At 42.0% G+C, this 22,968-nt stretch overlaps 1 protein-coding gene across 27 annotated transcripts in view; it reads right to left on the minus strand.

Moving 5' to 3' along the window:
- The window catches only part of MAP4 (microtubule associated protein 4), a 133,912-nt gene that overhangs the window by 42,759 nt on the left and 68,185 nt on the right, over positions 1-22,968 (minus strand). For all 27 annotated transcript variants that reach the window (XM_045199973.3, XM_045199972.3, XM_053930315.2 and 24 more), the window contains 5 exons: positions 7,735-7,857; positions 6,166-6,279; positions 3,822-3,956; positions 2,140-3,279; positions 1,362-1,484 (listed from right to left, as the gene is read on the minus strand). In XM_045199973.3, the coding sequence (XP_045055908.2) occupies positions 1,362-1,484; positions 2,140-3,279; positions 3,822-3,956; positions 6,166-6,279; positions 7,735-7,857 (1,635 nt within the window). The remainder of the gene's footprint in view (positions 1-1,361; positions 1,485-2,139; positions 3,280-3,821; positions 3,957-6,165; positions 6,280-7,734; positions 7,858-22,968) is intronic.

The raw sequence follows: 22,968 nt of genomic DNA on the forward strand, positions 1-22,968 counted from the left end.
AATGTACTTCCCCAAAGAAAGAGAAATATATACAATGCCAAGTAGGATAATGAATTCAAACAACTGGGATAAACACCCTTGGAAAAGTTTCAGGAAGTCAGCTGCTCCAACCTCCTGTCTCCAAGTCAGTGCTGCACGGATCCAGGACCCTAGAAAGAGTCCAGGAAGAGCAGGTCTAGGGCAGCTCTCACCAAGTCTGACCCCGTGAGAGGACTTCAGGGAATATTAAAATACTTAAACGGTACCTTTTGTTTTTATCCTTACCTCTCCAAAGTCCTCCAAATCCTACCCTTCATTTAATACCTCAGGTCAATTACTGCTTCTCTCAAAAAAATTACTAGGCTTTTGCACCTCACAGCATTTATAACATTTAATCCAGCAATTGATCAGCAGCCATTTGGTGCCATCTGTTATACGATTTAATTATATAAATCTTTGCTTTAATTATATAAATCTTCTTCAAGAAGTTCCCAGGCATGAACTCTGAACAATATATGATAGTGTAGCCACCCAGGCTGTAACATAATAACACAAGGGCAAGGGCCCTGACCTAAATGTCTGCGTGCCTTAGCACGGTGCACTTTGTACACAATAAAAACCTGATACATTTTTACTGGTATGCTGAGTCACTAGAACAACATTTTTTAAAAATACGAACATTTATTTTGCTCTTCTTGGTGCTGCAGTGTGCAAAGCACTAGAGACCGGAAGTAAAATAAGTCAGTCCCTGCCCTCCAGTTCGCATTCTAATCAGTCACAGAAAAGCAAGCAGAGAATCAAGCTGAAAATTGTATGTACATGTTTCTGGCTTACAATAAAAAGCATGTAATCTTTAAGTTCATTGAATAATCGAGCTTTAAACTAGGAAGTCTCTGAGAGCAGTGCCTCTCAAAGTTTAATGTATATAAGAATCATCTGGAAAACTTGTGAAAATGCATATTAGGTATGATTCTGAAGGTCTGAGGTGGAGCCCAAGATCACGTATTTCTCACATGCTCCCAGACATCGCCGATGCTGCTGGGCTGTGAAACACACTGAAACAGGCAAGGGTTTACAGAACCCTTATATTCCTGGGTAAACTGAGGAAAGTTAAATAACCTGCTTAAGACCACATGGGACAGAATGGTGAACAGCTGGCCTGGATTAAAACAGGTGTCCTGAGCTGACGTAGTGATCACTTAAAAGTATGCGACAAGCTGACTTGCTGCCTAGACAAGACAAAGCCTGTCTAAAAAAGAGACCCGACCTCATAAATGGACCTGCTGATCACTACCACACAACCAGGGACAATGGCTACCACCCCCACCCCATCACTCCCAGTTCAGGGGTTCCAGAGGGTCCGCTTCAGTCTCCTAACTTACCTGAGGTTTCTGAAGGACGCTCAGAAGATTGACTACCAAATGGTTTCTTTTGCTCTAGTTTCTCTAACGTAGACGCCTCATCTGTTGGCAAGTTGAACTTTTGGCCGGTGGCTGTGACTCGTTCTAAAGATGACAGTAAAAACCACACAGGTTTCAGAGAAGCACAATTCAGCTATTTCTCCACCTTCCAGAAACTGGAAACAGGAACAGTGATTGAGGAATAAGGGATGCTCCTGGTAGGGCAGCTGAAAAGTGGAGTGGTAGTAGGAAGGTAGAGTTGGAAGGGCTTTTTGTTGGTTTAAGATGGGAAAAGGAAGAGATGTGAGAATGTCAGTGGGAATGTTTCAGTGGAATGGGACAAGCACTGGAGAGAGGCAAGAAAGGAGAGAACAGCCAGGGCAATATGCTGAAGTCGGCAGGAAGAGATGGGACCTAGCACAAAATAGAGAGGCGGCCTTAATCAGAAACTGGGGTGTTTACTTCCAGTGACAGGAGTCTCTGGATACAGACACAAGTAGTTAGGCCGAGGAGGTAGGAGAGGTCGTGAATGTCCTCTCTTACTACTTACTGATCTATGAGAAACATAAGGTCAGCAAAGAGTAAGGATGAAGGTGGTGTTGGAGGAGGGTGAAGGTGAGAAATAAATGTCTGGGAGAGTAAATGTGTATAGATTTGCAAAGTACTGTCTTTATTTTACCTGGCATGATACTTGTCCCTTGCCCTTCTGGAGACTATACCCTGGCAGACAGAAATACTGAGAGTAAATGTAAGTCCATACCTGGTGAAATCGTGGAAGTAGGTGCAGTCGAATGCCCCTCATTTTGGACAGGTTCTAACTGGGAATCCTCACATATTTCTCCCTGTGATCGGACAACTTCTGTGTCCTTAACTGGAACTGGTGACACCTGTGTTTCTGAAGGTGGTACAACATCCTTAGCCAGGGCCATCTCTGTTTCTGGGGATGGAGTTGTGTCCTTGACCAGGGTCATCTCTGTTTTGGGGGGTGAAGCCATGTCCTTGACCAGGGCCACCTCTGTTTCTGGGGATGGAGTCATGTCCTTGACCAGTGTCATCTCTGTTTTGCGGGGTGAAGTCATGTCCTTGACCGGGGCCACCTCTGTTTCTGGGGATGGAGTCATGTCCTTGACCGGGGCCACCTCTGTTTCTGGGGATGGAGTCATGTCCTTGACCAGGGTCATCTCTGTTTTGCAGGGTGAAGTCGTGTCCTTGACCGGGGCCACCTCTGTTTCTGGGGATGGAGTCATGTCCTTGACCAGGGTCATCTCTGTTTTGCGGGGTGAAGTCATGTCCTTGACCGGGGCCACCTCTGTTTCTGGGGATGGAGTCATGTCCTTGACCGGGGCCACCTCTGTTTCTGGGGATGGAGTCATGTCTTTGACCGGGGCCACTTCTGTTTCTGGGGATGGAGTCATGTCCTTGACCGGGGCCACCTCTGTTTCTGGGGACAAGGCCAACTCCTTGGCCGAGGATATTTCTGCAGATGACACAACGTCCTTAGCCAGTGCCATCCCCATTTCTGAGAGTGATCCCATGCCCTCAGCTGACGTGAAATCCATTTTTGTAAGTGGTGCCCTCTCTGTTTCTTTGAATAGTGTTCCATCCTTGGCTGGCGTTTCCTTTGTTTCTGTAGGAAGTACCACGTCCTTGACTATGGACATGTCTGATTCGATGGATGATTCCATGTCCTTGGCAAATGCCATATCCTCTTTGGTAGGTGGTTCCATGTCTTTGGCCAATGCCACCTCTGTTTCCGTGTTTGGTGCCATGTCCTTAGCCAGGGCCACCGCTGTTTCTCTAGATGGTGCCACACCAGCAGACTTTAGTCCCATCATTATTTCCAATGCTTCTGTTGGTGTCCTCTCTTCTGCTGATGCCATTTCTGCCTCCTCGGCTGGCCCTGAGGGAAATACATTGGAAATTTAGGACCCATCACTGTGTGCCCGTAGCTCTGCATTCAAAACACACTTTCTTAGAGCACAGGGATATCTGGCTTTTGTGAGCCTAACATCCTAAATATAACTAAGAAGCTGTGTGGTTAATCATCTGTGCCTACCCTGACAGTCCCCTTACTTAGAAGAATAGGCTACTGGGAGAAAAAATAGTGGAGGAGAAAAGTCAAAGAAGAGAAGAAACCCAAGGTTAAAAAATCAAACAACACACACACAGTTAGTGTCAGAAAGGGGACTTGTGGAACCCTAGAATTTTAAATCTGCACCGAATTGAGACACTTTTCTTTGCTCATTTATCCCAAGTCTTATATCTCAACTACAACTTCATTCCTCTAGCTGTAAAATCAGTAATATAAGTTTAAAAACATTTGTGATCATGCCAACATTTTTATCTATACTGCTGTATGCTGCTAAAAAATACGTCTCATGACTTATACTGATTATTGATACTGCAACCACACACTGACAGAGAGAGGTTCGAATAACTTACATGCTGTGGGCTGCAGAGGTTGCAGGGCCTCTGGGGAAAGGAAGACACCGCCAGCATGGGGAGAGTTTGGGGGTCCCACAGGACAGACCTGAGGTACAAGCACTGCTGGAGCAAATGTGTCACAGGGAAACAGACCTAAAATTGAAACACAAACAAACATATGTTTAAAACTCAGTCAACATGGGGGGGGGGGGGGAAGGCATTTGATATTTAAAATAAGCTTTAAAGATGGAGACCTAAGGACCAATGAAAAACAAAGCAAGGAAGTTTTAAATGAAGCACTGCTGACATTCTCCAGTTTACGGCTATTAACAGGCTGTGTTATATCACCATACCCCTGTAGTTCCATATATCAGCCTCCGAGAGTGTATTACAAAGGTTCAAAAACCCAAGATGGAGCTCTAGCTCCAACATCACAAATATAACATAACATGTAGTAAGGAACTGTGGGTCTTAATTTTCTCACTTGTTAAAAGAGATTAATACCTACCTTTCAAACATTAGAAGACAACTTTGTGGAAATGCTTTGTAAATTATTAACAACTAGACACTGTCAAAGGATTATTATGCTGTTCACTGCCAGACTTAATAGGGGATTTAATAACCCCTTGCCAACAAGATTATTACAATTTAGCGAGAGAGGCAAGATCTTTCACAGAGATAAAATAATACAAAACATGTAGTACGAACTAGGTGATACAAGAGTTTAAAACAACTACGAGGACCAGAACGGTCACAAAAGGCTTCAGAGGAGAAACAAGAGCAGGAAGAGAGAACAGTCCATCTCAATGATGGGGAACACTGAGAAAAAAAAAAAAAAAAATGAAGATGCTAACAGCACGAAAATGTTTCTTGGACCGAGACTGTCTGATTCAAACAGATCTTGCACACCAGCAAGGGAAAATAAAATTAGACAAATGAAGGGGGGAAATCTGGAAAGCCAGAGAAATTGAGACTTCAAGAGACAAAAAAACAAATAGGGTGCCTTAAGGTCTTAACCAGGAGAATGAGACGACAAATTCAGAACAGGGACTCAGGGCAATCAATACAGCAGGTCTACTCAGAATGGACTTTCAAGGGGAGCAGCAATTCTGCTAGGAGACTACTGAGGTGGTCTGGTGTGAAATGATGGGGGTTTATGCTGGGGAACAGCAGAGGGAGCATAAAGTCAGAGAGGAAAGATGCTGTAAAGAAAGATGTTAATGCAACTAAATGACTCACTAGCTAATGAGCGGGAAAAAAATAGGAGTCAAAGCCAAAATCAAAGCATCAGGAGAGAGCATCAAAGTCAACTCATTTAATACCCTTCTCCCAAGAGTCCAAAGAAAAGCCTCCATGGAACATTGTTAGCCAGGATCTTCACAAACACAGAATTTTACACATTGTTTGAAGTGGGCTTGCTGACGCTGGGTACTGAAGGGAACCAGAACATGTTACCCCAAAATGTGCCTCTTGACTGAAAAATTATTTTGAGCTGGAGGCAATTAAGAAGTAGCAAACCCCCCAAAAGCTTCCCACTTTCTGCCTAGAGGCAGGATATAAATTCTACTTTTACTGGAGATTAAACTCTTATCATCCCAGAGAGGGCACCAGAGCAACCTATAAACAAACCCACTAGTTCCCTCCCATACATTTACCTTCCCAGGCTGCTACTCTTAGAAGCCTAAGCTTGCTTTCTTTTTCCTGTCATTTCTCTACAAATTTATTGTTTTTTTGTTGTTGTTGAAGATGTTACAGAAACAAAAACTCTAAACAACCACCTTGAGTTACTTTCCTCTTGTGTGATGTATGGCACATGTGTTAATAAACTGTTCTTCTCTTGTTAACCTGTCTTTTTGTTAGAGATGAGGAGAAGTAAATTTTGTTTCACCTCCAATATCCTGGCCACACTCATGTTAAAAGTTATACAAAACCAGAAATAAGGAGACTACTCACTGATAAACCAGACCTGTTAATGTTCACTATGTAATGAACACTGTGCAAAGTGTTTTTACATACTTGTATTTAATCATCACTGCATCTTTCAGGTGGGAACCGCTGTTGGCCCCATTTTATAGATGAAGAAACCGAAGTTTAGGGAGGACAAAACTTGCCCGAGGCCATGAGGTAGTAAAACGTGCAGACAGAACCTGGCTCTAGGATATAGGATTCGAGATCCTATGACAGGAGGTGAGCAACCCAGACGGCCCGACTGAATTCTCTCCTGTGACTGATGTGGAAAGTGCGCCGACCCAGCAGAACCCCTAACCATGACTTTGCTTAGAGGTTCACTTCAAAGGTGATGGGGTGAAGGCCACGTTAATTGTCTCAAGTTAAGGAATAAACCCTGTTGCAGAAGTCCTACCGTAACTGTCTTCCAGGGGACTGCTTTGCTGTGTAAAGGCTGCCGCGTTGGTTGGTGCACTGGGGAAAGAGAGCAAATCTTCCAGGCCATCAGCACGGTGCATCTTAAAGGGCTCTGGAGTAAAGAAAGGATTAAAGGCCCCAGCGAATACAATTACAAAGAAAGCATTCCTTATCACCCAATGAATATTAATTAGTTACACGTGTGTTGTCAGTAGTAAGTTAAAAAAATTGAAATAATGTCAGTGTACATGATAAGCAATCAGTAAACATTCACTAATTTGAAATTAGCTTTGTGTCTGTTTTAAGTCTGATGGCAACAAAAACCCAACCCGTATATAAGTGGGAACAATAACTTGAGCTCTCAGGTCGGTTAACTCTGACATGGAGGCACTGAGGCTACTGCTTTGAGGCCCTTCTGCAAGCCCTTCCTTCCACCGCTTTCAGGTCTAGACAAATACACTTGAGCTTTTTGTATCCACAGATTAATTTGAATTTTATAAAAAGTGGGTATGAGTCTTGGTTTTCTATTCTGTAAAATGAGGATAATATATATTTGGCAGAGTTAGGTAAGAAACATATATGACATGTATATAGCCCTGGCTGGTGTAGCTCAGTGGATTAAGCGCAGGCCTGTGAACCAAAGGGTTGCCAGTTCAGTTCCCAGTCAAGTCACATGCCTGGGTTGTGGGCCAGGTCCCCAGTAGCGGGTGCACGAGAGGCAACCACACATTGATATTTCTCTCCCTCTCTTTCTCTTTTTCTTCCCCTCTCTCTAAAAAAATCTTTATATATATATATATATATATATATATATATATATATACATATATATATGTATGTATATAAAGGCTATAGAGCCCTGGCTGGTGTGGCTCAGTGGATTGAGTGCCGGCCTGCAAACCAAAGGGTTGCCGGCTCGATTCCCAGTCAGGGCACATGCCTGAGTTGTGGGCCAGGTCCCTCGGCCACAGTGGGGGGTGCTTGAGAGGCAACCACACACTGATGTTTCTCTCCTCTTTCTTCCTTCCTTCCCCTCTCTAAAAATAAATCAATAAAATCTTTATTAAAAAAAAAGGCTGTAGCACACTGGCACAAAATAGGCGCTCAGCAAATGGCGCCATTAAATGGTGATGGGTGGAGACTTCCCTTGAGGTGGTGAACACGCAGTACAGTGGACAGATGACGTGTTTGGAACTTTGCACCTGAAACCTATATAATTTTGTTAACCACTGTCACCCCAATAAATTCGATAAAAAGGAAAAAACCAAATGGTGCTATTATTATAATAATTCCTTTTGTAAGCATTAAGGTTCCATGAATATGAATTTAGGTTAATTTACTCAAAACAGGTCTTGAAAGGGAGAGAACCAGAGGCATGTGTGCCTCACAGAGGACCAGGTAAACATCGAGGAGTAAGGGTCACCTAAATGTTCAGGGTTAATAATCGCACCTTGATTGTGCTTCACAAGCTATTTTGGGCTAAAATGTTTTTATCTGAGTGGTGGTTGTGGCTTTCTCATGGGTACGTCACAGCTCGCATTCAGCAGTCACAGACAAGCCTGCTTACCAGCCTGGATAGGGTTCAACACTTGCTGGGGTTCAAAGCAAAAGTTGGTATTTTCTGGCCAGTTCTGGTTGTTCTGATATCCCTGATAGGCTATTTTCTCTTCAAGGAATTCAGTTGGAGACCCTGCAGGTGGAACGTGAAACAACAGTTACAAAGTGCCCTTGTTTTCCCCTCCACTAGAGTTGAGTTTCTGTTAAGTATTACAGCTAGTACATATAACACAATCATACCTGCTAGTGCCTTTGACAAAAACTTTACATTGAACAAAATTGTCAAAAGCATCATTTCAAGTCACTGGGATTTTTTTTAAAAAGCCAGATCTAAAGAATGGGGAGCTTATGTTCATAAATGCCTGACTCAATATTCTGAGGATGACAATTCTCAAACTGGCCAATGGAATAAAGGCAATTACAATTAAAAATCCCAGCAGAATTTTTTTTAAGGTATCGACAACATCACGACATAATTCATATGGAAATGTAAAAAAAACACAGACAAGCCAAAACAAACTTGAAAAAAAAGCAAGCTGGAGAACTTGCATGACCTGATTGCAAAAAGTTCCTATAAACACACAGTAACGGAGACCGCGTGGTACGGACCACACACCAGATAAACGCGAGACAGAGTTTAGAAACAGAACCTACAGAAGAGCTGGTTTCTAACAAAGATGCCAACGTGGTTCAGAGGGGGAGAGAATGCGTCTGTCTCCACAAACGGCACAGACACCACTGAACACTTACCTCACACCATAAACAACTACTAACTCCAATGGATTAACGACCTAAATGTAAAGAGCTAAACTAAAAAAACCTGATAGAAGAAAACATAGGGGGAAAAAAATCTCTGTGACTCTGGATTAGGCAAAGATTTCTTAGACGTGTCACCAAAAACACAGTTCATAAAAGAAAAAATTGATAAACTGGACATCAAAATTTAAATCTTTTGTTTTTCAACAATACCATTAAGAAAATGAAAACAGAAGCCAAAAACTGGGAGAAAATATTTGCAAATCATGTATCTAATAAAGGACCTGTATGCAGAAGAGATTAAAATCTCTCATAATACAATTATAATTACAATCTATATTAGGTAAGTTAAACAAATTCATTTACCACATTAAAAACATAATACTTATATATAACTTAAATATTGGTACATATAGTGTTTGTTCAAAACTGTGTTTAGGCATTTAATACGGGAAAAATAGCTATTTCAATCTAACTTTTTATTACTTACAAAGAACTGTGTGTACAGTTTTTATTTTCTGTTTCCCTATATTGTTTGTTCTGATTATATATTTATTAAAATATTCTTTGTCTGTTGAATCTAGTAATAAAAAAACTGAGACTTGGAAAAAAGAAATCTCTTACACAATTATAAAACAACTTAATTTTAAAATGAGCAAAGTATTCCAATGGACATTTTCACCAAAGAAACTATATAAATGGATAATATGCACATGAAAATAAACTTATCATTAATCATCAGAAGAGTGCAAATTAAAATCGCTATGAGAGGCCCTGGCCAGGTAGCTCAGTTGGTCAGAGCACTGTCCCGATACATCAAGGTTGCAGGTTCGATCCCTGGTCAGGGCACATACAAGAAGCAACCAGTGAATGCATAACATAAATAAGTGGATGGACAAAACCAATGTTTCTCTCTCTCTTTCAATCTCCCCCTCTACCCCTTTCTCTCTCTCTCTCAAATCAATTTTTTAAAAATCCCTGTGAGATACCACTACTGTTAATCTCAAAGCAAACTGGGAGGGGAAGTGGCAGGACTGCCCCTCCTTTATGATGAGCCAGCTTATCAGGCTGCCTCCAGAAGCAAATTTTCTCCCTTATGGTTGCTTGTTATTTTCACAGCACCATTTAAATCTGACTTCACCTACGTGAAATGGTTTGGGGAAAGAGAAGAAAAGGAAACCTAACAATTTATCCTAGATGAGCACTCCTTCAGGAACATCGTCAGAGAGGGGCTTAGATATCTGAGCGATATTTTATTTTCATTATTCTAGACTGAGTGATTTAGGGGGGTCACACTAAATAGCAAACTTCTTGGGAAGGGATTTACATTTAGTATAAAAAGGACTAGGAACCCCAAAAGAATTCAAACAATAGCCTATCACTGCATTTTTAAAAAGATTTTACTTGTTCATATATTTTTAGAGCGAGGGGAAGGGAGGGAGAAAGAGAGGGAGAGAAACATCGGTCAGTTGCCTCCACACGACTGAGGAACCAAACTTGTAACCAGGGCATGTATCCAGACAGGGAATCGAACCAGGGACCTTTCACCTTGTGGGATATCGCCCAACCAACTGAGCCACACCGGTCAGGGCCATCTAGCATTTCTAAAATAAACTTTAAAAGGCTAGTGATTCTGCTTACATTTCCTACCCTTTGGTAAAAACCCGTGACTCTGAATCAGAGAAGCGGGTATCCTTTTCTCTCACGTATAGGAGAAGGAACGGGCACCTCTGGCTTTAAGGTGCGGATGGCAGCGGTCAGTACCCCTGCACAGAGGGGCTGCAGCACAGCGGCTCTCAGGAGCAGGGCTGAGAAGAGCCAGCCTCCATCACGGTCATTCATGAGCATATCTGACAGGCTCACCCCCACATCTTCATTCACTGCTACCGACCTGGATTTCCTCCCCCAAAATCCACAGCAAAAGCAGGCAAACGCCCTTGCAGTAGCAACAGCCTTCAGAATAAATGTGGGCGGTTTGTTTTTATTTTTAGCATAACTGCAACCCAGAATCTATTTCAGTAAAAGAATGAAAAATGGAATTCAAAACAAAGGGCAATTTACATAATGCAACAGAAACCACTCTAGATACCTTGGTTCTCCTATAAAAGTAAAATGGGAAAAGATAGGGGCTATTTCTATTTTTCAGAAACTGGGGCATTTAACAGAAAAGGCAAGTGACTAAAATATTAGAAGTACCAACTGATTAAGCAGTAATATCTATGTATCAAAGCCAGAATACATCTATCAGGTAAGATCCGTTCCAAGTGCAAATAAACGAATGGCTTTCAGTGTAACAGAATACAAAAAGCTCATTGTTTCAGAGTCTACATTGCAACAACCTTGAAGAAACCACCCTCTGCCAAGATTTGATATCAAATCAAAAGAATAGCCAGTTACCTGGGGGAAAAAACTATCAAAATTCTCCTCCTCTGAAGGACATACATATGTGAAGCGAAGTTCGTCACATACATAACTCAGACAGTGTTGTGACAGACAGAACGCACGGGTGGCTGTCTTCTATGACAGCTGACATTAAAGAGCTTTAGAGAAATGTAGAACGCAAGCCTTATGACTACACTCTTTATTTTGGAAGCTATGCGTACTTAAGATGTTAACACTAACACTGAGTTCACTGTTGTTATTTTAAAACAATAGTTTAAAAGTCTCTCAATGTCAATATCCAGTTTGGGAAATACCGATATAACCCATATAAATAAAAGCTCTTTGGGATCATTCACAACTTTACAAACAGGTCTACTGAGGAACAACGGATAAAAAATAAGCTGCACATCTTTAAATCGTGCTGTTTGATGAATTTCACGTGTGTACTCCATCACCTCAAAGGTGGACATATTCACCTCCCTCAAAAGTTTCCTAATTTTTAAACATGAAAATTGTCTTGATAGTAAAAAGTTTGAGAACTGCTGACTTAAGAGTATTTACAGACATTATCCATAGAGAATACTGCTACTTATCTGGAGAGACAAGCAAAAAGGTAAAGAGACAGAAAAAAAAACAAACCCACAGATTGGGGCAGAAGACGCAGGTCCCAGACCTCTGGAGAGACCCTAGTGAACCCATTTAATAACTCTGAACCTCAATACTCTCATCTGTACCATGAAGGGATTATACTAGTTTTGGTCTGAAAGCCTCTCAGTCCACATCCCTATCTACTGCACTACAGACTCATGTATAACTCTTCTAGCGACTTCCACCAATACCTGCCCCTCGCCACCAGAGTTACAGTTTGGACTTAACAATGTTTTTGTGATAGACACGTAGCCATCTGAGAAAGAGAAAATACATAATACAATATTTCATTAAGGGTTAAACTGTATGATGATGTTTAAATTACATGGAAAAAGAAGAAAATTAATGCTGGCCAGCAAGCTGCACTGAAAAGACAGCAATTTCAGAACATGACATTTCAGTTACTGTTGACACTTTAAGAAACACATGTGAGAATCTCTTAATTTATTACAAAGCTAAAAACCAAAACTGACCGGGGAAATAGTGCGTGTACATCCCTACACATACTATAGCATGATAAAGCAACTGTGGTAAAATGTTATTGATTGGTAAATCTAAAAAAAATACAAAAGTTCTTTGATTTAGTCTATTCTTGCAACTTTTTAAATAAATTTGAAATTATTTCAAAATAAAAGTTTAAGTGACAGAAGAAAGCCAACTCCTCAGATTTTCAGCCTGCTCCACTTTTTACAATGAAACGTTCCCATCCCACTATATTAGGATGTCTTTCTTCCCTAAACAGGCAAAAAAACAGCCCACCAACCTTCCTGATTTGAAATTAACAACACCTCACATCCCTAAAACAGCTGAGAGACCTTTTCTTTTTTTAAGAGTTCAGAGTTCTAACCATATCTGAAAACAATGAAGCATTCACTGAAGGTCTGGAGCAGAACAAAGGGATGACATTTGGGTGCACAGTTTCTTTTTGGTTCACTATAAATCAAACAAGCATACTTGTCTTGGAAATGTCCTAACAATTACAGAGTATGCTTGTTTTGCTTCAGCCTGAAACCCTGCGGGCTGCTTCCTAGAGTGGGCACAGGTACAAGATGCCGCCGTGAGCGCAGAATACAGCCCACACTGGCAGAAGTGAGCTGGAAACACTACTGTTTTCAGTGGCTCCTTCTACCGCCCAGATGCTGGATTTACTATCACACTGAATGTACATGATAAAAACACGTGTCTTTACACAACTTCCTTTTTCATTCTCCAGAGAGGTTCTAACATATACTATCCAGCATCCTCTGTCAACGTATCAGCTCTTACTTCAGAGACAATAAAATTCTTCCACTGCCCTTTTCCTCTGCTGCAGAATTAACTATGTGAGTCCGTCATTACTTCTTTCCTCCCTACTTACGAGGGAAGCGTAATCCTCCACCTTTAATTTTTTTAATTGAAATAAAATAGCTACACTAGAGAATATGAGAAATCTATATCTATCTCCCTTCTAAGGGAGCATTTATGCAAGTATGCCCTTTATTACCTCCCTTGCAATCCAGACCTTCAGCCTCCTAGCTAGGATTGCTTTTTTATCCCTTCTTTCCTCACTTCTCCTCTGGTTATAAGCACACCTGCATCTCTAGCACCTTTAAAATACAAACAAAATCCAAAGTGCATTAAAGAAAAAATTCCTCTGTACAAGGATCTATGAATTCAATTCCAATTTTTAAAAAAAGTTATTTAGAAACAAGCAAATGAAGTAACAGGCAGAAGTGTTGGTCCTTTACAGACGCACGTTCTCTGACCCAGGTCTGGGGGACAGGTACGTACTGCAGAGGGAAGCAGCCGCAGAGCTTCTCCAGGGTGCAGGTGCTCCCCTTGGTGCCTGAGTTAAAGCAGTGTCTTCTGGGCCTTCTTGTGCAATTTAGGTCACATATACACAATCCACTCCAATGTTCCTGTCTGCCTAAGCCTTTGAGTCCCTCCCTTTATGTCTTGCCAGGGAAGCTCTGGCATCTCTACCTCATTAAACGTAGGTCACTCCATGTTGAGTCCAAATTTCAGTACACAAACTCAGTGATCTGTTCGAGCCACTTCCACCCAATACAGAATTACATTCGACCCTCCTTGGTTGAAGATCCTTGGAATATACTTCTACACACGTTGCCCTAGGTTTCTGCCAATATATCCTATCATTACTAGAATATTGCAAATATTGTAAATATTTTAGGCTTTGAAGGCCATATAGTCTGTCACAGTACTCAGGAGCAACGCAAGTTTGAATTGTACAGTTCCACTTAGATGCAAATTTTTTTCAATACTGTATTTTTTCTTCCTCGTGACTGTCTTAACCTTTTCTCTTTTCTATCCTACTTTATTGTAAGAATACAGTGTATTAATACATATACCACATAAAATATGTGTTCGTAGACTGTTTATGTTATCGGTAAGGCTTCCCGTCAACAGCAGGTGACAGTGGTTAAGTTGTGGAGGAATCAAGTTATATGCAGAATTTCCACTGGGGGGTGCGGGGGAGCACCGGTGCCCCTAACTCCGATGTTGGTCAGGGTTCAACTGTACTCAACTAATGCCACTGCAGCACAGAAGTGGCCACAGGCAAGCATGGCTGTCCAAACAAACAAGCATGGCTGTCCAACAAAACTGTGTTTATGGACGCTGAAATGTGAATTTCACGTAATTTTCCAATGGTACAGCCATGCAGTCTTTGTCACAACCCCGAGGTAGGACCATGGGGGATGTCACCACTGCAGTGGGTTCCTTGTATTCAACAAGGATAGAAAAGTAGGAGCCAGGGGGCAGCACTCACTCACCAAGACAAGGAGGTACCATCTACCATACACAGGCAGCAGGGCTGCGTAGGTAATCAGAATGCCCCGGCTGGCCAGGATCTTGTGTGGTAGTTACTTGACCAGTTTCCACAGGCAGACTACCAACACATGGGTGGGTGCATGCAATAGGAGAAAGCTCTGCCTCTGACGGAAACAACCATTCTTGTCAAGTCATAACCTACCACGCAGGTTCCAGACCCAAGCCAGTTCAAAAACCAGAGCCTGCTCAGGAAGATCCTGTGTTGTTTCCACAGGTACAGACCGCGAATCAATCCTCCTCCAAGCTTCCCAAGAGGCCATTTATTAGAGTGACTGCAGATTAGAGAAAAGGAAATACCCAGACCTTTTGGGGATTACTAGTTTCTGGGGACCCAAAATGCCACTGTGGCTTACCAGTCAAAGTAAGGGCTAACGGTAGTCAGGCAACAGGTGGAGTGCTTAGCTCAAGTCCAACTCACAGTGGACCCCGCTGTGGCCCTGTTTTGTGGTTATTTCCTCAGTTCCTACATGACCCGGAAACAGACATACTTGACAACAGGCCAAACTCCCATATTAGCTCTCCACTACCAACTAGCTGGCCCAAACGACAAGGGTCACTATGGAAGGGGCTAACTGGGAATCCACTGGAACTTCCCTTCTAACCAGAAGCAACACCATCACCCTAGGGTAACTGAAGAGTTCAACGCCACTACCAAAGACTTGAAAGAAACGAAGGTGGTGGTATCTATCACTTCCCCATTTACTAGTGTGGCCTGCGCAGCAGTCAGAAGGATTTGGTGAATGGCTGTGAACTATCTAGCTTACCCAGGAGATGATTCCACCTGGCAGCTGATGCCCCAGATGTGGCACCCTTATTGGAGCAAATAGGGGCCTGGATAATGTCTTTTTTCCCCACCAATTGGCACAGACCATCAGGAGCATTTCACTCTTACATGGATGTGAGCCTTGCCTCGGGGCTATGTCGGTTCTACCTTCATACAGCTCAGAGACCATACTGACATTATACTAACTGGGTCTGAGAAGTAGAAAGTAGCAAATACAGAGGCTTTAGGAAGAGGGTTGGAGATAAACCACAAAAATTCAAGGGCCCTTCTAATCAATTAAGGGTTTAGAATAAATGGCCTGAAGCAAGTCAAAATTTCCCTTCCAAAGTGAATGACGTTACATCACCAACAATGTAAAAAGAGGTACAATACTTAGGAGGCTTCTTTGAATGTTGTAGGCAATATATTTCACAGGTAAGTGTACTTCTTCAACCCAACCCAACATACTTGAAGTGTCCATGACAGACAGGGATGCTAAATGCCCCATTCAGAGAAACATAGCCCAAACTTCTGGAATTTTGGAGAAAATCTACACTCTCTTCTGCAGACAACTATTTACCTTTTGAGGAACAGCTTCAGACTTGCTATTGGATGTTGGTAGAGACAATGCCTAAATATGAGCTGAGGGCAAGGGAAATCTCAAACAGGTAAGAGAAGAAGGAAGTCATTGATACCAATTATGGTGTCATGACTAACTACAGAAATGAGAACTGTGAGGCTTTGTCTGTTTTCTCTTTATATATGTTTTGTGTTTACTTGTATATTCTAACCATCTTCTTCTCTTTCTTCTTCCCCCCATTACTGTACACTGTCAAAAATTAACTTCACAATCAGTCTCTTGATAACAGCAGCCAAAGGGTTATTGCGTCTCAGCTCCACTCTCCCCTTCATTGCTTTACCTGTGATGATGGAGCTGGACCTTATTAAACGTCTCTCCTTTGTCAGTTGGCATGACATTAAGCTTAGTGGAGGCTGCTGAAGGGACTTCTCTTCCTGCTTCCTGTCTGCTTTTCCATCTTCTTGCTCCCATAGTGCTCTGCTGCTGTGCAGAACACACAATGGTACTCACCCCAACATGTTTTAGTGGGCACTCACACGAGCATCTTCCCAGGCCATTTCCACCGATGCCCCAAGCTGGCTTCCCAGTGATCCAACGGCAATTCCTGTTTGCCAACCTTAACCCACATCAGCACCTCAGGAAAAATCTTCACCATCCAATGAAGACAACCAAGATAAGAAACTAGCTCTGGGAGAGAAGTGCACTCCTCCCAATTTTCTTTTCCGTGTACTCTACCTGAGTCCTAGGGGTATAACCGCTCCCTGTATCTTCCATTCCTACATACTTTAGAGTTCTCTTTACCCATCAGTAGTCAATTCCCTGTTCAAGATGCTGTGTGGTTTCTGTCTCCTGACTAGACTTTGATACACATACTGAGAATTAAAAACAGCGCAATGGCTTAAACTCACATTAGAAAATGGGAAATGAACAAGAGAGTTTTAAACCAAAGACAATAAACTAGAAAACACACGAGACTCTCTAATGAAAAGGCTACGATGCGCGTGAGAAAACATACTGTATTTCTACTGTTCAGCACCAGTAACAGCAGCAGAAGCTGCGACAGCAGAATTCCTCATCTGCAGAGAAAGTGAAGACCAGAAATACTAGCTTTTATTAACCAGAAAGCAGAATTCTTCAGTGAAGCCCTCTAAGGAGTCTACTAGCAATATTTACATTTACATAGCTTTGCACCTTCTTCTCGTTTTCAACTGCTGAAAACTCAGTGGACAACCAGCCGTGCCGGGTTTTTGCTGACAGAAGTCCTAAATTAATTTCCTCAAAATTAACAAAGCAAAAGCTCTTCCTTCAGTTTACCTGGAGTTCTTCTAAAATTCCACTTTCAATTCTGTGTTCTAGAAATAGAACCTCTCCAAAGACACAATGGGCAACAGATGTGTTCTAGTTACATCCAGTGAAAACACTGTTATGCAATCATTTAAACAGGAAAAGCGCTGATGGCCAAGCAGAGGATGATTTATTGGCAAAAGCACTTACTGGGCTGAATCTGTAAAGATTTTCTATGTGAACATTAATCATTATCCTAATATCATCTCACATTTACTAACCAGGTTGCAAAGCACTGAACTTGTTTTCTGCCCCTTAACCCAAATGATTCTTTTGTTTCCAGTTCACCTTTTCTAGAGGAGGAAACTTCAGATTAAAGAGGGCAAATAACTTGCCTCAGAGGCCAAAGCCAGCAGGTGCTAGATGTAGGCCTGCTCCTTCAGACAGCTTTCTCAAATGTAAACAAATCACTACGGGGAACTTACTTCTAGAAAGACATGTGCCAGTACCTGGCGAAAGTCACTGCAACTATATCTGGCCTTGCTCTTAACTTTCTGTCTCTGTGCGAGGCCTGAGAGAGAAAGGACCACCTACTTAGAGAAAAATGCTGGTGAGGATAAGGGAAAGAAGCATACTCACACTGCTTGTGCACTTCACGACGTACAAAATTTAGGTCAGATCATCTATACAGAAAACAGCAAGGTGGCCCGTTGCTCTTTTCAACGTTACACACGACAGCCACAATGGCAGAGATAACTTTGTAATTTTTCCCACAGCATAGAAAGATTATAACACAAGGCTTGATTACTTAAAACAGTATTTTGAATCTCAGTGACAATGCTTTAGCCATGAACACGTGTCCAGTAAAGAGGGAGACAAAAAATCACCGCAAAGCTACTGCTGCCAGGGAAATGGGAAGGAACAGCAGAGCAAATAGGCTGAGGGCCCATCTCAGGCTTTGCCACGGAAGAGAGGAGAGGCTGCCAGCCACATGTCCTGCGTGCTACAGAAGGACAGCCCAGGATCTCCCGGCACACGACCTGATGAGCTTTAGAATGAGTAGAAACACGCAACAGCAGAGGTCCCCTCCCTGCCAGGGGAGTGTGCTGCTTGTCCCGTAGGCCTCGGCTCTACAGGCTCCTTACTCAGGACCATTTTTCTGTCCCTCAGGGCCTTCTGGTATTTTGATTACACATTCAACAAGATTATTCATTCGATAGCTACTGAGCACCTACTTTACGCCTGACACTGTTGTAGGTACTGGGCCACAGCAGTGGCCGAGACAAAATCCCTGACCCTCTCACACATTATCTTCTGGTGGGGAAAGTCAGACAAGAAACAAGATAAATAATGAAACTGTATGTATCATAAAGGAACAAGTACCATGGAGAAAATTAAAGCAAAGACGAAGGAGAGAAAAATGGAAGGGATGCAGTTTCAGATAAGCTAGAGAAGGCCTTGCTGGGAAGGCAGAGAGTAAACTATGAGTATACCTGAGGGAAGAGCTTTCCTGAGAAAACAGCTAGTGTTCAGGGCCCAAGACGCCCCCCTCTTCCCTGCCCATCCCCAGGCTCATTCAGGACCAGCAGCGGAACATGAGTAAGCCAACCTGGCAAAGGAAAGAATTAGGAGCAGATACGGTCCGAGAGATGGCGGGGTGTCACGCAGCCCTGCGGTGTCCAGCAAGGACTTTGGCTGTTACTTGGAGACAGGAAACCACCGCAGGGCTTTGAGCAGAAGACGGTGATCTCCATCCGGGACCCCTCTGGATGCTCTTGGGAATATACGGGAGGGGCAACCAAGTGGAAGGAGGGGGACTAATCTGGACGGTTATTACAACTGCAGTGGTCATGCTAAGAGGCAGTGGCTCCAGGTGGGGACAGTGTGGTGGGAGTGGTGAGAAGTAGTCAGGTTCCAGATCTATTTTTCTAACAAATTCAATATGGTGGGGGAGAGAGAGAGAGGACGGGGGAAGCCACACTAGCCTGAGCAACTAAAAGGACAATCTAATTAGATGGAGAAACAGATTGTGTTTTTTGTTTTAGTTCATGGGGGGGGGGGGGGAGGGGGAGACCAGAGATATAGCGGAGAGACAGGTTAGGACACCTCAAAACTGAAATGTCGACTTATATCAAATGCAATTTCCAGTTTCCTTAGTTCTCAGCAAACCTCCTCACTGAAGTCAACTAACATTACATGGTTTTACAAAATGTTCCTATGACTGTTCAGCATTTACATAATGTTCACATATTTGCGCATTTCTCTCTGCAAATGGACAAAATCTAGGACAAATCCACAAGACAGCTAACATAAAGCATTACTTTAATTCTGAAGAGGTCTGTAGTGTACAGAGTGATGAATTTGAAAATCACCCTTCTAAAATGAGCTATTTATTTCTTTCTTTCTATCACTTTTTAAAAGATTTTTATTTATTTTTAGAGAGAGGGGAAGGGAGGGAGAAAGAGAGGGAGAGAAAATCAATGTGCGGCTGCCTCTTGAGTGCCACTTACTGGCCCCCAACCCAGGCATGTGCTCTGACTGGGAATCGAACTGGCGAGCCTCTGGTTTGCAGGCTGGCACTCATCCACCGAGCCACACCAGCCAGGGCATATTTCTACCATTTTTAAATGTACAGTTCAGTGGCATTAAGGCACATTCACATTGTTATAAAAACATCACTGCCAACCATCTCCAGAACATTTTCATCTTGCAAAACTGAAGCACTGTGCCCCTCGAACAAGTAATTCCCCATGCCCTCTCCTCTCAGCTCTTGGCAGCCACCATTCTACTTTCTCTCTCCACAAATTCGACTACTAATACACAGTACCTCATATAAATGGAGTCATGTAAATGAAATCAGTATTGTCCTTTTGTGATTGGCTTATTTCACTTAGTACAATGTCTTCTAGGTTCATCCATGTTGAAGCATGTGTTAGAATTTCCTTCCTTTTTAAAAAATTTTTTTTATTTATTTTTTACAGAGAGGGGAAAGGAGGGAGGAAGAGGAGGAGAGAAACATCAATGTGTGCTTGCCTCTGGCTCACTCCCAACTGGGAACCTGGCCTGCAACCCAGGCATGTGCCCTGACTGGGAATCGAACTGGCAACCCTTTGGTTCACAGGCAGGCACTCATCCACTGAGTCACACCAGCAGGACAGAATTCCTTCCTTTTTAAGGCTGAAAAACACTCCATGGTGTGTACGTGCCACGTTTTGTTTATCCACACATCCACTTATGGGCATATGGGTTGCTCCCACCCTTTGGCTATTGTGAATAATGCTGCTATGAACACGGGTGGACAAATATATTCAAGTCCCTGCTTCCAATGCTTTGGAGTGTATACCCAGAAGAGAAAACGCTGGATCACACAGTAATTCTTGTTTTAAACAGTATGGAACTGCCACAGTGTTTCCCACAGTGGCTGCACCATTTTACAATCCCACCAATAGTGCAAGAGGGTCCAAATTCTCCACATCCTCACCAACACTCCTTTTGTTTGGTTTTAACAACAGCCATCCTAATGGGTGTGAAGTGGTATCTCATAGGGTTTTTATTTGCATTTTCCTAATGATCAGTGATGTTAAGCTTCTTTTCACTTGCTTATTGGCTGTTTGTGTACCTTCTTTAGAGAACTGTCTATGAAGTCCCTTGCTCATTTTCAATCGGGTTGTTTGTTTTGATGTTGATGGGTTGTAGAAGTGCTTTATATATTCTGGATATTAACCCCTTATCAGATATAAGTTTTGCAAGCATTTTTTTCCATTCCACAAACTGCCTTTTTGCTCTACTGATAGTGTCCTCTGATGCACAAGTTTTTAATTTCCATGTAGTACAGCTTATCTTTCTTTCTTTTGTTGCCTGTGTTTTGGTGTCATGTAGAAGAAATAATCGCCAGATCCAAGCTTGTGCTCTGTTTTCTTCTAAGAGTTTTTTATATTTTTAGGTCTTACATTTCAGTTTTTGACCCATTTTGAGGTAATTCTTGTATAAGGTGTAAAGTACAGGGCCAAATTCATTCTTTTGCAATTGGATATCCAGTTTTCCTAACGCCGTTTGTTGGAAAGACTACCTTTTCCCCATTAAGTGGTCTCGGTGCCCTTGTCTAACATCACCTGACCATCCATGCAAGGGTTTACTTACTTCCGGGCTCTCGACTCTGTTCCTTGATCTAGGGATCTGTCTTTGTGCCAGGACCGCGCTTCGATTACTGCAGCGCTGTAGTAAGTTTCAGAGTCAGGGAGTGTGAAACCTCTAGCTTTACTTTTTCAAGATTGTCTTGGCTATTTGGGCTCCTTTGAGATCCCAAATGAATTTTAGGATATATTTTTCTATTTCTACAAAAAAGGTGGTTCAGATTTTAAGGAAAATAAAATCTCATCTTTTGAAAACACACTTTAAACCTTCCTACCCGCAACTGACATGTCACTGCTCTTTTGGAAACTCCTAGAAGCTCATAGTTGTAGTGATCATTTGCAGACATCCTGCCATCCACAGCCCAGAACTTCTTACAAGGAATTAATCCTTGAACAACATAAAAAACATATAAAAGGTCATATCATTCAAATTTCTCCTGTAAAACATTAGAATAAGAGTCCTCAAATAGATGAAGCAAAAATTAACTAAATTGAGAAACAGGTAATTCAACAATGATTGTTGGAGACTTCAACACCCCACTTTCGATAATAAATAGAACTACTACACTGAATACCACCAAAAATGAAGACATAAACTACACTATAAACCAAACAGACCCAACAGACATGTTAAAGAAAACTCTGCCCAACAACCACAGAACAGACATTTTTCTCAAGTACTCATGTAACATCCTCTAGGACAAACCGTATGTCAAGCCTGAAACAAGCCTAAATATTTCTAAAATCATACAAAATATGTTCTCCAACCACAATGGAATGGAATTAGAAAATGACAACAGAAAGTAGTTTGAAAAATTCATAAATATGTGGAAATTAACAACATACTCCAAAACTACCAACAGGGCAAAGAAATCACAAAGAAAACTAGAAAATACTTTGAGATGAATAAAAATGAAAATAGAACACACCAGAACTTATGAGATACAGCTAATGAAGTGCTTATGGGGAAATTTATAGCTGTAAATATCTACATAAAAAGTGGGAGGAAATCACAGATCAGTAACTTTCTACTTTAAGAAACTAGAAGAGGGCCCTGGCCAGGTGCCTCAGATGGGTGGAGTGTCATTCCAAAAGATTGCCTTTCAAAAGATTGTGGAATCGATCCCTAGTCAGGGCACACAACCTGGGTTGCAGGTTCAATCCATGGTCGGAGCACATATGGGAGGCAACTGAATGATGTTTCTCTTTCACACTGATATTTTTTTTCTCTCTCTCTCAAATTAATAAACATGTGCTCGTGTGAGGATTTAAAAGACAAAGTAGAAAAGAGCAAATGAAACCCGAAGCAGGCAGAGGGAAGGAAATAACGTATGTTAGATGGAAATGTAAGTGAAATGGAGAAAACTCCACAAAGCCAAAAGTTGGTTCTTTGAAAAGATCAACAAAATTGACAAACTGTAACTGGACTGATCAAGAAAAAGAGAATGACTTAAATTACTAGGTTCAGGAGTAATAGCTGAGACATCAACACTAATCTTACAGAAATAAAAAGGTTTATAAGGGGATACAAAGAACAATGGTATGTCAACAAATGATGTAACCTAGATGAATGGAGCAATTCCTAGAAAGAAAGAAACTACTGAAATTTATTCAAGAAGAAAACATTAGGCCCTGACCGGTGTGGTTCAGTGAGTGGGCTGGGCGTCATCCTGCAAACCGTAAGGTTGTCGGTTTGATTCCCAGTCATGGTGTATGCCTGGGCTGTGAGCCGCATCCCCAGTGGAGGGTGTGTGGTTGAGGGTGTGTGGGAGGCAGGATTGATGAGGCAGATCGATGTTTTCTCCCCCTTTCTCCCACCCTTTCCCTCTCTCTAAAAAATAAATAAAATTCTTTATTTATTTTGATTTT

This window comes from Desmodus rotundus, chromosome 8 (genome assembly GCF_022682495.2).
Source record: "Desmodus rotundus isolate HL8 chromosome 8, HLdesRot8A.1, whole genome shotgun sequence".
Taxonomy (NCBI): Eukaryota; Metazoa; Chordata; class Mammalia; order Chiroptera; family Phyllostomidae; genus Desmodus; species Desmodus rotundus.